Source organism: Anolis carolinensis, chromosome 1 (genome assembly GCF_035594765.1).
Source record: "Anolis carolinensis isolate JA03-04 chromosome 1, rAnoCar3.1.pri, whole genome shotgun sequence".
In the NCBI taxonomy this organism is placed as follows: Eukaryota; Metazoa; Chordata; class Lepidosauria; order Squamata; family Dactyloidae; genus Anolis; species Anolis carolinensis.
This window is the reverse complement of record NC_085841.1, coordinates 260361298-260376208: the sequence shown is the minus strand read 5'-3', so window position 1 is coordinate 260376208 and position 14911 is coordinate 260361298. Positions and strand designations below refer to the sequence as shown.

Here is a 14911-nt window from a genome sequence, read left to right as displayed (position 1 = left end):
ATGATGGTTGGCTATCAACTAGCAAATTCAATTATTATTATATGCCTGAATACTAGCAGTCTTAACATAGGGTTTTATAGGCAAGAGTTATTCAGAGGCTTGGCATTGTCTTCTGGTAAAGGCGAGAGAGTGTGACAGGTCCAAGGTCACTCAATGGGTTTCCAAGGCTGATGGAGGATTTGAACCCTGGTCCTAGACCAACACTTAAATGACTATACCACACTGGCTCAACTCAGCTACAGCAATTGCTAATGTAGGGAAACATAGATGGTGTTCATCACTTTGCAGCAAATTACCCTTCCAGTCTAAAGGTACAGGCATTAAAAAGTCACAAGGGACAGCGGTCTTTATAGACACTGACAGTACCTATGACCATAGTGCTATAACTGCATAGTAGTATCTTTAAAAACAGCTGGAGTGAGTTGATCTACAAATGTAATGGCTAAGGAAATCAGTTATATTTAATCTTGAAAATGTAGGTCCTGCCTTAGGAAGATGTATTTTTTTCATTACCTGTAATTTTCTTCTTATTGTCTGGAATTTATTTTTGGATGTTTTTTTAAAAACCTCTTCTTAAACATGTCATGTAGAATATTTCAAATGGCACAAGGTTCTCCTGTCAACTACAAAATTACAAGTCCAAAAACTCCACGTTCTGTACAAAATACAGTACAAATGCGCTTATCAAATTTTTAATATGGGGAAATCTCGAAACAACTTTCAGGCCTTGGAAACTCAAGCACAGAAATTATTGTATCTACAGCTTAAAAACTATGACTTTTCAATCCAATAAAAAGAGTTTAATTAAATGTATTCAACGCTAGTTATAGCAGGTATTTCTGGGATTTGGATCACTGAGGTTTTGTTAAAATGAAACAATGGCAAATACACAATTTCTTTTATCAACCTGTATACCTACTATGGAGGGTGTTCTACACAACATCAACATGGTGGGAGCAGAGATGAAATTACCAAAACAATTTATCTTGCTTTGGTGAGTAAAATTTCAGTGTATTTATTTATTTATAGCATTTATATTCTGCCCTTCTCACCCCGAAAGGGACTCAGGGCGGATCACATTGCACACATAAAGGCAAACATTCAATACCGTAACATAGAACAGAGACAGAGACAAGACGCAGACGCAGTGTACTGAAGTCTTTGAAATTGTTCAACATGGTACCCTCCAGAAGCTTTGGGCCACAATTCCCATCACTGCAACCAAAGTTTCTTTTTCAGAAGTTGTAGCCCAAAATATCTGGCCAGCTTGGGGAAGCCCAGGCTAGACTGACTACAAAGGAGCAGCCTAACTCTGGCCAATAAATCATAGAGGCTGAGTTCAGTTGGAGAGTTAAGAAAGGTTTTCAAAACAAAAAGAGAAAAAGAGCTCACAGTAAAATATGGGATGCAACACCTGCAGTTATAAAAACAACAAGCAGAAAAACAAACTAACATGAAGCATGTAAAACTCTTTCCTATGACATTACTTCCTATTTTTTTATGGGAAACACAAAAGAAAATTGGATTTGTTCCTCTCTTTTCCTCTTCCTCTGCTCTCAATCCTTTCTCTCCATGTGTTGTAGCGTGTATGCACAATGCTATGTACAACCAGGGCATGTAAACCAAAAACATCAAAGCCTCCTCACCACAGCTGTGGCTTAGTTGAAGAAGATGACAGCGATTAAAAAAAGCTCCTCTAATTTCCCTTGGGAAACTCCAGGACATACACCAGGCTCTTGCTATTGAAACTGGCTAGGCTCCAATCAGCTGCTTCATTGAACAGTGCATGGCAAATTTGCCCAAACTATTTTTGCCACCACCAACAATCCCCACCCTCCCCTCCCATTTTCTTTCACTGGCTCCCTAATTAGATTAGGGTACTGAATTGTCCTTGGTTAATCATCTGCAAGGGAATCTGTCCTGTATTAACACCCCACACTGAGCGCTTCTAAAGGGGAGTCCCCAGGGTTCCAGAAACTGTGTAAGGCCTGTGCGTGCTTCCTTTGTGAACCCATCGTGAAGCGTCACAAATCAGCTCCTCCCAGCTATAACAACAGTTTTAAGACAAACCTAGGGCCGGAATCAAGCCAGCTCACAGGTACAAACTGTTGTACCTGATACCTGATAGGGGTGAGGGATATGGGGAGGATTTTTTGGAAATCTAAAAATATTTGGTCCTTGGTGCACTGTTTGCAACCACATTACAAAAATAAATTGCATAATTTCAGAGGTTGGCTGGGTGAGTTTTTTTTTCCCCAGAAGCAGAATTCTTTGCTTGTGTGCTTTGCTTTCACTGGACTGAAAGTTCATATTGCCACAAAGTTCCTTCCCAAACTAAGCTGTCGTATTGAAAGGGTTGACTGTATTAAGGCAACCCCAGGGAAGATTCCAACCACTTTACAAAAACAGTTTTGCCATAGCAAATGCATTGGTAATGAAGGTTCCACAAAGCTCTTTTGTGAGGAGGGGGGAGGGATGTTTTTAAGCACTCCATGGTAGAGGAAAACATGCATTACAAATGGTTTAGCCTCAAAGAGGAGAAACTCTTGGTTAAATGCCATCTCAGAACACAAAGTGCCCACCTCCTGGCATGGAAAATTAATATCCCCTTTAATTAAGCACCCACTTCTCCACAGGAGTCCACAGAAGCTCTCATGGCTCCTTCCCTTATCTTCTCCTCCAGAATAGGAGGGAGAAAGCTCAGGCTGGATGGCTGGATCCCTAGGGGGACATATTCTCTCCAGAGGCAATGTTTTCATAGTTTCTCAGCTCTTGTATAGTTTCCTCCCTTCCCATTCTAAAGCCTGCTTTACTGCTCTAGTTTTGCCTTACTGTTTTGGCTAAATATAAAAAATATATTCTATAGATTTCAGTCTCAAGAAAATATACTTCGGGAAATATGGACAGCCTAAGGTAGTGATTCTCAATCTGTGGGTCCCCAGGTGTTTTGTCCTACAACTCCCAGAATTCCCAGCCAGTTCAGCTATTAGGATTTCTGGGAATTGAGGGCCAAAACATCTGGGGACCCACAGATTGAGAACCACTGGCCTAAGGTGTACCTATATTGCAGAATTAATGCAGTTGACCACACCTGATGTGTCATGGCTCAATGTTATGGATTCACAGAGTTGTGATTTTACAAAGTCTTTAGACTTTGCCAAAGAGTGCTGGGGCCTCAGCAAACTTTAAATCACAGGACTGCATAGCATTCAACATTATTTCTATACTATACGATCAGCCTTATATTAAGATATATGACCAACCCTTGTCTGGTCCTATGTATCCTCCTCTCTCTTTTTCCTCTATGTAAAAATCAATTTTAAAAACAAGTGGAAATGTCTCATCAAAGCCTCAATTACTTCTAACATTTTTGCTTCTGTCTAGACCCTAGTCACCACTAGTATATGGCCTTTGATTTCTCTGAAATTAAATTCAGTTTCAGAGAAATCATGAACTGAAAAAAATCTTCAATGTACTGTTATCATTCCTGATCATTGGCTAGGGAGGATAAGAAAGAAAACAACACCATCTGAAAGATACCAGGTTCACTGTGTACTATCATAAAGGAAGCTCTCAAGTTATTCAGAAGCCTATTAAGTATTCCTTTCTTCAAGGTTAAGAAAGCTGACAGAAAGAGTAGTACATTCTGTGCAAAGATACATGTTTCTGTGCAGAAAACACTTTTTTTTACCAGAAAATACTTCCTGAAGTACAAAGAATCTTGCAGTAGGCTCACAGCAGCCTATGTTGTTCCTGATTAGGAAATCCCTTTCACAGTCAAGAAATGAATGGCAACAACTACGTATTCTTTCACCTATAGGCTACACTGGTGCCTGGGTTGTCCTGCAGGCACAAGGGTTTAATCCACTGCGCCACCGGAGGCTCCTACTGACTATGTTGACTTGTGTTGTCGAAGGCGTTCATGGCCGGGATCACGCGGGGACATGAGAGAAACCCCCACAAGGATGGTAAAAACATCAAAACATCCGGGCGTCCCCTGGGCAACGTCCTTGCAGACAGCCAATTCTCTCACTCCAGAAGCGACTCAAGTTGCTCCTGACACGGAAAATAAAATCACAGGGTTGTTGTATGTTTTCCAGGCTGTATGGCCATGTTCCAGAAGTATTCTCTCTTGATGTTTCGCCCACATCTGTGGCAGGCATCCTCAGAGGTTATGAGGTATGACTTGGGTTGATAAAGAGCTACATGATCCCAAGCTCTCTTTGCCCCCTTTTGTCAACTTTCAAAACTCTAAATTGCTTTGACTTATTACAATGCTAGAACCCTAGCCAACCTGTGCCAAGGCTGCTTTTTTGGGCTTATCCAGTGCTCCAAACTCTCCAGACAGCCCTTTTTGGTGACAGAAAAGAGTGAAATCTCCAGAACAACTCAAATTTTAAATGTGGCAGCCCCCAGCCTCCATTTAACATAAAACTATGTAACATTGTAAAAAACTCTTTTTTTCTAAAACCAGAAATAGAACAGAAAGTTGTTTTTTATTTTTGCTTTTTGGAGAAGTCACATGGACCTCACAGAATATCTGAGAAGAAAACTGAGAAAGTGCTAACAAAGTCCCATGCCATAAGGAATTTGCTCTGCTAGGCTTCCTAATCTTATGGAGGCCTTCTACCTACATGCAACCAAACACAGTCACACCTTCTTTGGAGATCTTCAATGTGGGGATGCCGTGGGTGGAGTGGCAGCACACATCCCCATATTCTTTAACATGATTAAAAAAGAAAAATAATCCTGTGCTGAGGAAGGCCAAGTTCAATATGCTGTTTCTGGGCCGGGTTGCTCCTCAGCATTCCCAGCACTGGGTAGAAACCAGCTGGAGGACCGCATGTGGCCTACACATTTCCAGCTGGCCATTTCTATTTATCACAGCTCATTTGCAATATTGCAAGATGGAAACATATCATCATGAAGAAAATGCAAGAAGTGGAAAGAAAAACACCCCCTCATGGTCCCTAGCCTCAAACTGTACTCTCTTCCGTTAGCTCTTTCTGCAGGGCCCCCCACAAATTTCTGCACCCACTCTTCTCTTAGAAACATGCAGTAAATAAGTTATGAACCTTTTGCCAATTCAGAGATACCCAAAGGTGTACAATGTGTGAAATTATTCACATGCTATCAGAACTTGGCAACAAATAATACTATGAAATACGAATTTTGTTCCTGGGTTATAAATGTCATTTCCAAATTGGTTATATCATAAAAAACATGGGAAAAGTTTGTTATACTGCAAAACTATTGTTTTTGCGGGACATCCTGCAGGACATTTTGCTATTGTTTATCAGTGAATATCTGACAGAGTCTCAAGCAATTCAACACAGTTTGTGGAAACCACAAAAATGAAGTTTCTGGAGTATAACAATTACTTTCAAAGTAAGTACCACACAATTAAACAGGAATAACACTTTCAAACCAGGAACAGAAAAGTTTTCAAATTTTGTTACATAGTGTAAACATTAACTGAATCACTGACAAGATGTAGTTTAGATATTTATATCCTTCAGAATGTAACTAAAAGGGCCACAGTACAGTGCAATAAAAGAAGAAGAAAAGATTGTGTGTATCAAGTAAATCCCCATTTCTCAAATCATGGCAGAGTCTTCTCCTGACTTTGCTTTGGTATTTCTGAGGTAACCTGGGCAAAGCACTTCAGTTTGCTTTACTTTGCATTTCAATGTCTGCCAAAATTAAATTAGATTAATAGCTCCCAAATATGTGCTTTATTATGGGTAGTTAGACTCAATTCACTCCTGTTTCTAACGTGCTTTGTGAACCTACAGCATGTACCGTATTATGGCTGCTCAGCAATATGGGGCATAGTCGAGTTGAAGAAAAGGAAAAACAAATAAAAAAACCCAGATGGGATTTGATTGTGCTAAATTTTAGTGCTCTACATTAGGTGCTTGTGTTTTCAATGGTAATGAAATCAGTGAGCAAAAAACAGTTAGACCCACTGCCTTTTGAGAAGCTGAGATTGGAAATCAAACTACATTGAATTTTGCCTTGTATTATTTGCCAACAGAGGTAGAGGGGCAGAGATACTCACTCTTGTCCCCATTCCTAATCTGATTATTAAACTGCTGAGCACCTAAATTAAAAAGGCAGAGCATTTCCTAGCATGCGCAGGCTCTTAGTGGTATTCCTCACTACTTAAAATAGTGCTATATTGGTGACATAAAGACAGAAAAAAACACATTTGTTAGCTCTGTTGAGACACTGGCATGATGACACATTCTGGAAATCTGCCAGTCTAATACCCAGTTATTGCTTTCCTCTATTTTCTGGGCAGGTGCTTGCTCATTCATATTCTTCTTCTCTCTCTCTCTTTTCATTTGGACAGCTTCCCTTATTTCTTTTCCCCAGCAGCTGAAAGAAGCAATAAGCATTCAGTGCACATCTTCCTGATATTTCAGAGTTCTTTTGTGTCTTGACCCTAGCAAGAAAACTCTGCATGTCCCGTTCTTCACATTTGTCCCTCTGCCAGTCTGAGGTCATGGCACAGGATATATCACAGAGAAACAGGAATCGATGCCAAAAGGTACAGGGAGATATTTATACAGGGCACATGACAACACCCCACAAGCTACCACCAGGAAACAAACAGTTCATAACCCTGACCAGTCTTTCCCAACAGCCCACTTGAGTACCAGTTCTCAGGTTGTGTGCTACTGAAGAACAAAGGAGTACATATAACAGGTGAAAAGGGCACAAGCTACCTATAGTCATTGGCTAATCATACAAAGAACATACAACATATATAGGGAGACATTGTAGAGCTACTCTGCAAAGGATGGCACAGTCTTGTCCAGTGGCCAGGACTAAAACAAATGGATAGAAATCCTGAAGGACCAGATTTTCAGGAGAAATCTGAAAAAAATTTCCTAATAAAAACAGATGTCCAAGAGAAAAACAGATGACATTGGGAAGTGTTTAGCTTTTCTTTACTTGAACTACTTCAGCAGAAGATGGATGACCATCTGTGAAAAATGCTGTATTTGCATCATATGTTGGCACTGAGACTAGATCTGGGCTTCCCTAAATCAGCCTATTTAGCAGGCCAGTCCACAGAAGTCCAGTGCAGTCTCAGGGCTTACACGGTCTTACAAGCAGAAGCATGGTCCAAAGAAGTTCAAAAGGGAAAAACAGCAGAGATTAAAGCTGAGAAGGAAAATAAAACTAAGGTACAAATTGAAGGCCATAACTCTACAAAGCCAGATATATTAATTGTAGTTAATTGAAAATTTTGAAACTGTTGTCTGCAGCAATGGTTGGGTAAATGTATAGCCAGCTATTACGCAGCCCAGCTGGCCTCACTGGTCAGCATCCTACATTTCAAGTGGAGCAGGGTGTTGCCTGACCCTTTGCTGCTGCTGCTGCTTTAATTTTGGTGCTCAGTGGAAGGAAGTATCTTTGCCTCCTTTGATGTGCAGTGGATGCCTGGGATGGACCAGGCTGTGCCTCTGTTGGTGCCGTAGCATGACTGCCACCTCCTCTGGTTCAAATGGGAACATGTTATTATCTTGGCATACCTCTTCCTTATCATAGAATCATAGAATAGTGGAGTTGGAAGAGACCCCATGGGCCATCCAGTCCAACCCCCTGCTAAGAAGCAGGAAGTCGCATTCAAAGCACCCCCGACAGATGGCCATCCAGCCTCTGCTTAAAAGCCTCCAAGGAAGGAGCCTCCACCACAGTCTGGGGGAGAGAGTTCCACTGTCGAACAGCTCTCACAGTGAGGAAGTTCTTCCTGATGTTCAGGTGCAATCTCCTTTCCTGTAGTTTGAAGCCATTGTTCCGTGTCCTAGTCTGTAGGGCAGCAGAAAACAAGCTTGCTCCCTCCTCCCTGTGACTTCCCTTCACGTATTTGTACATGGCTATCATGTCTCCTCTCAGCCTTCTCTTCTGCAGGCTAAACATGCCCAGCTCTTATCTGCATCCAAACAGGCCTCCTCCAGGAAAGATATGACAATCAGAGCCTTTTTTGGACAACTTCTAGGATCCCCCATATACTATGACCAATGGCCCTGTTGGTCAGCAGAACCTAGGAATTGTAGTCTAAAAGGTTAACTTTTCATTATTCTTGCCTAGAGAAACTCCAGAGTCCCCTCCAAAGTCTCTTCCAATTCTAAAATTCCACAAACACAGCCTCTGAGTAATAGTTCCCATGTCCAGTGGCATGGTAACTTTGTCTAGTTTTAAATCAAGTATTAAAAAAGTTGGAGCCAGAAAAGAGCTGTAGTTTGGATGAGGATTCAGGAAAACAGGGTTTGAATCCTGACTTAGCCATGGAAATCCACTGGGTAATCTTGGGCAAGTCACATTCTCTTAGCCTCAGAGGAAACCTCACTGAACAAATTTTGATAAGAAAACCCCACTGGTGGATTTGCCTAGGGATTTTCATAGCTCAGAAATTACATTAAGTCATACAACAACAACCCAAGGTGTTGGATGTACAGTAGAGTCTCACTTATCCAACACTCGCTTATCCAACGTTCTGGATTATCCAACGCATTTTTGTAGTCAATGTTTTCAATATATCATGATATTTTGGTGCGAAATTCGTAAATACAGTAATTACTACATAGCATTACTGTGTATTGAACTACTTTTTCTGCCGAATTTGTTGTATAACATGATGTTTTGGTGCTTAATTTGTAAAATCATAACCTAATTTGATGTTTAATAGGCTTTTCCTTAATCTCTCCTTATTATCCAACATATTCGCTTATCCAACATTCTGCAGGCCCGTTTATGTTGGATAAGTGAGACTCTACTGTATTTAGAAATAAGCTTCACCACTTTGGAGAGCTCCTTTATAACTTGGATTAATATCTGGAATGGATTCACTATTCCACTGACGTAGGAGCCATGTGTGCCCTGTGTAATATAAGCTTGGTGTAACGTAAAACATAAAAGCATCACACGGATGAGGAGTGGGAGGAAAAGACCATAGCTCTGGCATGTCAAGGACAGTCTTGCTTGGCAGTGAATTGATGGAGCAAGCAAAGACAGGCCCGGAAGAGAGCTGCCAGCTCCAGCTAGAGCTGTGTCAAACAAGGAGGCAAGGCAATGTGAGGGGAGCTGACAGACTTTGTATGTACACAGAAAGAAGCTTCAATCTGACAGGCCTGGAAAAGGACAAAGAGACGGAGGACAGAAAAGAGTGATGAAGTGAGGGGAAGGAGATTCAAGAAGGAAATCAGAAAGGGGAACACAGGTAACATTGAAGATGGAGCATGTTTTTTTCTGCTGCTTCAGAGACTAGGTCAAGGAGAAATGAATTCGAACTGCAGAAAAAGAGATTCCTAAAAACCAGTACAAAGAACCCCTGACTATCAAAGCTGTCTGACAGTGGAACTCACTGCCTCAGAGGCTGGCGGAGTTTCCTTTCTTGGAGCATTTTAAATAGAGGCTGAGTGGACAGTGCTTTGGTTGTGCATGGCAGAGTGGATTGGACAGGAGGGCCCTTATGGTCTCCTCCACTCTGGTTTTATTCTAATGAAGGAAAGAAATTTAAAAAGTAATTTTAACAAGCTTGCAGAACTAGTAATCAAGTGGCTGAAGCCACTTTGGATATAAGAGGCCTGGGTTCAAAGCTCACCCTCTGGGGAGACCTCACTGTATTGCTATCAGCAAGACATCTCTCAGTCTCTGTTTTCCATCTGAATACTGGGGGAATTGTAATCTACTTCACAATAAAGACCATAGTACACTCTGCCAACCAAAAGTGCTATTTAAAGGATGAAAGTAATCTTGTGATCCTGCTGTTTCATGCCTTTCAACACTCTCTGTTTATGTACTATTTGAGAGGCATGTTAATGATGAGCATAAGATCTCAGGGAACGAGTGATATCAAACCAGTAAAATGCTGTTACATCAATCTCTTTTGCTGTAAGCACACGCAAAAATTTGACATAGTGTTCTGTTTATCAAGACAACCTGACACTAATAGAAATCACTGTTTTTCTTCCTTTGTATCTCTGTAACATAGCGGTCACACTTACCGGATTGGCTTGGAGACCTGAGAACTGAATTTTGTGAACTCTCCTGGAGCAGTCCATTCAGAGCCCAGCTAAAGAAGAAGAAAAGATGTCAACATAGAAAACAAACTTAAGATCTGACAATGGATAAATCAAATATAGAAAAAGGGGAGGAAAGATGATCCAAAGGAATGCCAGTGCATTTTCCCTGGAAAATCATAGTCTAGATGGCTTTGAGTACAGGTTGTTCTTCAGAGTAATGATTTGATGCATAACCATCCAGCCCTAACCAGGAAGAAGCCATTTCTCCCCTGTGCTTGCCCTAGCCAGCTGCATCATGGCAATTTGGTGTGCCCTCTACTTGAGCTGCTTTTCAGCCCCTTTTTCTGTTTTGATTGCTTTAGGGAGAGGAAATAAACTACCACATTTACAACCGGTTTTGGATCAGTTCAATTTAACCACTTTTGGTAAGATTTGTCACAAAACCGGCCCAAAAAGGATCTGGAAGCTTCAAAAGCCAAATTGGGGGCCCCCAAGTGCTTTGTGCAACCGATATACTGCACTTTGCACAACCTTTCCCAAAGCTTATATAAAGAAATGTCCTTCTCGTTTATTGTTTCATAATTTTCCTACCTTCTTTTGCTTGTGACTTGTCCTGTGTTATACCTAGTACTGTAAATTACTTTGTTTCTTTTTTAAGAAAAGCCAGACTTTTCTAGCATTACAATCTCATTATCAGCTGTGCAAGAACTGAGCTGTCAGATTTTTGAGAGAGGTTTCCTCAGAAATAAGATTAAAAAGGTATGTTTCACTTCATTTTGGCTCTCTGTGACTAGGCTGTTCTGCAATGGATGGGTTAAAAAGAACTGCCACAGTCTTGCAGGTGCTCCTATTTCTTCTCATTGCAAAAGTACAAGATCGACACTGGACTTCCTTGCAAGCACACACAAAATATGAGTTATAGTTATCCTGAGACTCGCAACCACTGAATTCTTTGCCTGTGTATTTCAACACACAAAGGAAGATAATTTTTATTACTTGTTGGCTAGGAAGCAAACGTATGTGTGAAATTTTCAGTCTTGGCATGAAAAGAGCTTTATCCACCAGGGCCTTATAGTATAAGTATAAATCTATTTAATGTTAGCATGAGGGCAACAGAGCTTGCTAATAACCGAGACTGCCTTTGTTCAGGAAGAAAAACTGTAATCTGTACAACTTTGCATTGACTAGATGCACACCACCTTGCAGGACTTGACCATTTTCCTAGTGAGAAACCAGACATTACATACAATTGTGTGTTTTTTCTCCGAATGGTTTCCCCCTACAGACCTTTTTTAACCAAGCAGCATATTCAAAGCCTCTCATTTCAATAGAACAGAAATGCGACTTAACCTCTTCCTTTCCTACAACTTTCTAACTTAAGAATATTCTGCCTGGGGTTGTTTTTCCTCTTTGCACTGAAACACATGTATCCCCTTATCTTTTTGCCTCCTAATGGAAAGCAACCAAGATTATGAGCATATGGCAGGAAAAGGTTAAGCAGCCTCGCCTCCTCTCCCCCCCAACTGATCTTCTACTCTTGATTGTGCAAAGAGATCCCAGATGTGCCACTCCAAAAACAATATCTCAGATAGCCGTTTTCTTGAAGACTTTGAGCTGTATTTTTACTTTAAAATGTACAGTGTTCCCTCACTTATCGCAGGGAATATGTTCCAGGACCACCCGTAATAAATGAAAATCCATGAAGCGGGGAAACTATATTTATTTTAATATTTATACATTATTTTAGTAGTTATACACTATTTTTTAAAGTCTTTATCAACCAATTGTGTGTTGATAAATCGCCTTCTTCTCCTCCCGTTGCTGCTTGGGCTCCTTTTCTCTTCCTTTGGCTTCTCCTTCATCCCTTCCTTAGGCAGTAAATTGTAATTTTTATTATTTATAATATTCTTTTAAAGTTTATTGAAAAACCACAAAACATCTAATCCGCAAAAAGCGAAGTAGTGAGGGAACACTGTATATAGTTTAGAACATATACAGTATATAGTTTAAAAGATTGGTTTGGAAACCTTTCTCTCCTAGTTATTTTGGACTAGAGCTCCCAGAAGCCCCAGTCAGCAAGGACAATGGTTGAGGTACTTGAAATGGAATCCAAAGACATCTGGAGAAACAAAAGCCTGAACTAAAACTATATGGGGAATTTGTTTTTGATACAAACAGAACTCAGTCAGAATGAGACATGGATGGGCACATAAACCCCATTCCTGAATGTCCCCAGGCATCTATGTGGCAGTTTAAAGCAAAGATCTGAAAAGAAGCCTGTAACATGCTCAAAAGAAAACTCTCACATATGGGAACCCTATTTTATTAGGATTCTTATCTGAAAAGGCTTTGAAACTTTTACACATAATATGGGAGATAATTTCTTCAGTGCCTATAATCTTAAAAAGATTCAACACATCACAGATGATATTACTCTTCTTCATGAGTGCTGGAGCTAAGAGCAGAGTCCAACAACCCAGTAGCTTAGCTGATGAACTTTTCAAACTGCCATATTCATTACCTGCATGGCATACGAGTGTATGCTACCCGAACGCTACCTCCACTAGCCTACAAAGTATTAATCAGCAGTCTAACATCTTTTGCTGATTCCTCATCACCTGCAGGGTGATATTAATTTTACTTACAAGTGTATCAGCAGTATTGAATGAGGGAGAGGAGAGATTGCTCACATTTGCTGAAATGGCTTTCAAGCATTTTAAAGGCACCATACCAGCGGGAAGATTTCAAGAAAATTTTGCAGAACTGATGATCTCTTTACCTGATGTTTTTAGATCCTAGCTGTGCTTCTTGGCCTGTCTCTTCCCCCTCAGTGTAGTAAAGCGTTCATGGTATGAGCTCAGTTTTAATATCCTAAATCCAAACCTGTTTGCCAGCCATCAAATTGAAATGGCAGTGCTTCCCTTATATGGAGAAAAGGGCTATTTGTTTTCATAATTTCTTTATTCTGTAGAAGAGATCAACTGCTCTCTCTGCACCCAATATGGAAATAAGAACTTTATCTTCGGTTTAGAGCAAACTGGCAAAAAAATCCACCAAGAGTAACCTCCAAATCAATGTCAGTGAGCAAACCAATTTGGTTCAGGTTGCAAACCACAGCTGCAAGGGGGGGCTGCATCCTGCAATATTACAAGCAGAACATGCCAGCATTTAGAAAAGGCTCACATATACACACATATCTGTATTTTGTGTAACAGATCCAGGTTTCAGTTTTACAGCCTCTAGTTGTAAGAATCACAGCTGAGTTGGCGCTAGGTTTATATGGCTCCCAATGGCAATACCACTGGTTCCATTTACATTTAACTATCCCAGCAAGGAACTAGAAAGATGATGCCAGATGGCGTCGTCTGTGAGAAGAGTAGAAAAAGCACTTCTAGCCACAGAAAGAAGCTATAACGCCGTTATTGTGAGTCTATGGGTCTCTCTTTTACAGTGCTAGGAATGAAAATGTATGCTCACCTTGCCCACAAAGGCCACCAGTCGTGCATTGGCTGGAGTCTCATCAGAGCTGAGCCAAAATTCAGAGTTATCATCAGAAGCTACAGAGAACTGGAAGTCCCCTACGAGACGAAGAAGAGAAAAGAGCTGTGGGATTGGGCAGCAAGAACAGGGAAGAACAGGGGATGAGATGAAATGTGCTTCTTGTATGGGTGAGAAGGACATGTAGGTATAGTTATCTTCATGGCATCTTTCCAAGTCAAAGTGTGAAGGCTTCTTAAGTGCAGCATTTTAGGACTCTAAGAACCTGGGAAAACTGGACCTACCCTAGACACCAAGATTCTACTTTCAACCTTGCAGGTTTTAAGCCTCTTGACCTGCAGAGGGCAGTAAGTGGCAAAACCTCATTCCTGGCAGAAGGCATTGTCTACATAAGTTACCCCTTCCTGCCCGGAGCTCACTGCAAATGAAAGGCTGGCTGTCTTCATGATGCACAACTAATTCTGGTATGTGAGAGTTTCAAACTCTTAATCAGCTTTGCCTTTCTTCCATAAAGTTGGGATCCTCTGGGGTTTGTGGAAACTCCACAGTATCCCATGGTTTTCGGGCAACCTGGGCAGCTGGTTTGATTCAGCCAGATCTTCTGTCTGAATGGGACACCAGTGCCATTTCCTGTGCTCATCAGTGCAGGGAAAGGGACTGGACTGTGACTGCACTAGCACCGACTCTCCTCTGGGATAATGCGCACTTTATTTAATTACAACATTCACACTGGCCTCCAACAGACAAGAGTTCTTTCTCCCATGCTGGACCTTTCACAGATATATAAACCTTCCTTGCTTAGTTTTTCCAATGTACCTTACAACCTTTGAGCATGCCTGCCACAGATGTAGGTAAAACGTCAGGAGAGAATGCTTCTGGAAAATGGTCATACAGCCCGGAAAACTTATAACAACCCTGTGATTCCAGCCATGAAAGCCTTCGACAACACACACTTTATTTCTTTCATGTTGCCACCCCGCCGTTGCTCCTAGCTGGCCATGGGACTCCATGAGAGCTCATTGCCATTATGGGTGTTTCTGCTAACATCATAACAGGGCGCACACTTGACCAGCATGAAGATTAGAATGAGAGGTGATTCCTCACTCTTTCCTGATTGCACAGGTGCCCCCTTCTGACATTGGCAGAGGTTCCCATGTTATTAGGAAAAAGGGAAGAGCTCCTGGTTGGTCAACCGCCTCTACCCTTGTCAGAATAGGTTTCCCCTGTGACCAGTAGAAGCACTCCGGACTATCAGGAGCTCTGTGGCTAGTTAGAAATAACAATAAGGAGGAGATAATGTGCACTGTGCCCACTTCCCTAGAAGAGTAACTGCACTCTCCAGCCATATAAGCAACAGTCCTGGAGCTGCTTTGGAG

General features: G+C 41.2%; 1 protein-coding gene across 1 annotated transcript in view; it reads right to left on the bottom strand.

Moving 5' to 3' along the window:
* b4galnt4 (beta-1,4-N-acetyl-galactosaminyltransferase 4) overlaps positions 1-14911 on the bottom strand; it is a 219527-nt gene that overhangs the window by 43701 nt on the left and 160915 nt on the right. The window contains exons 6-7 of the mRNA XM_003214856.3: positions 13515-13615; positions 10020-10087 (exon numbers count right to left, since the gene is read on the bottom strand). Coding sequence (XP_003214904.2) covers positions 10020-10087; positions 13515-13615 — 169 coding nt within the window. The remainder of the gene's footprint in view (positions 1-10019; positions 10088-13514; positions 13616-14911) is intronic.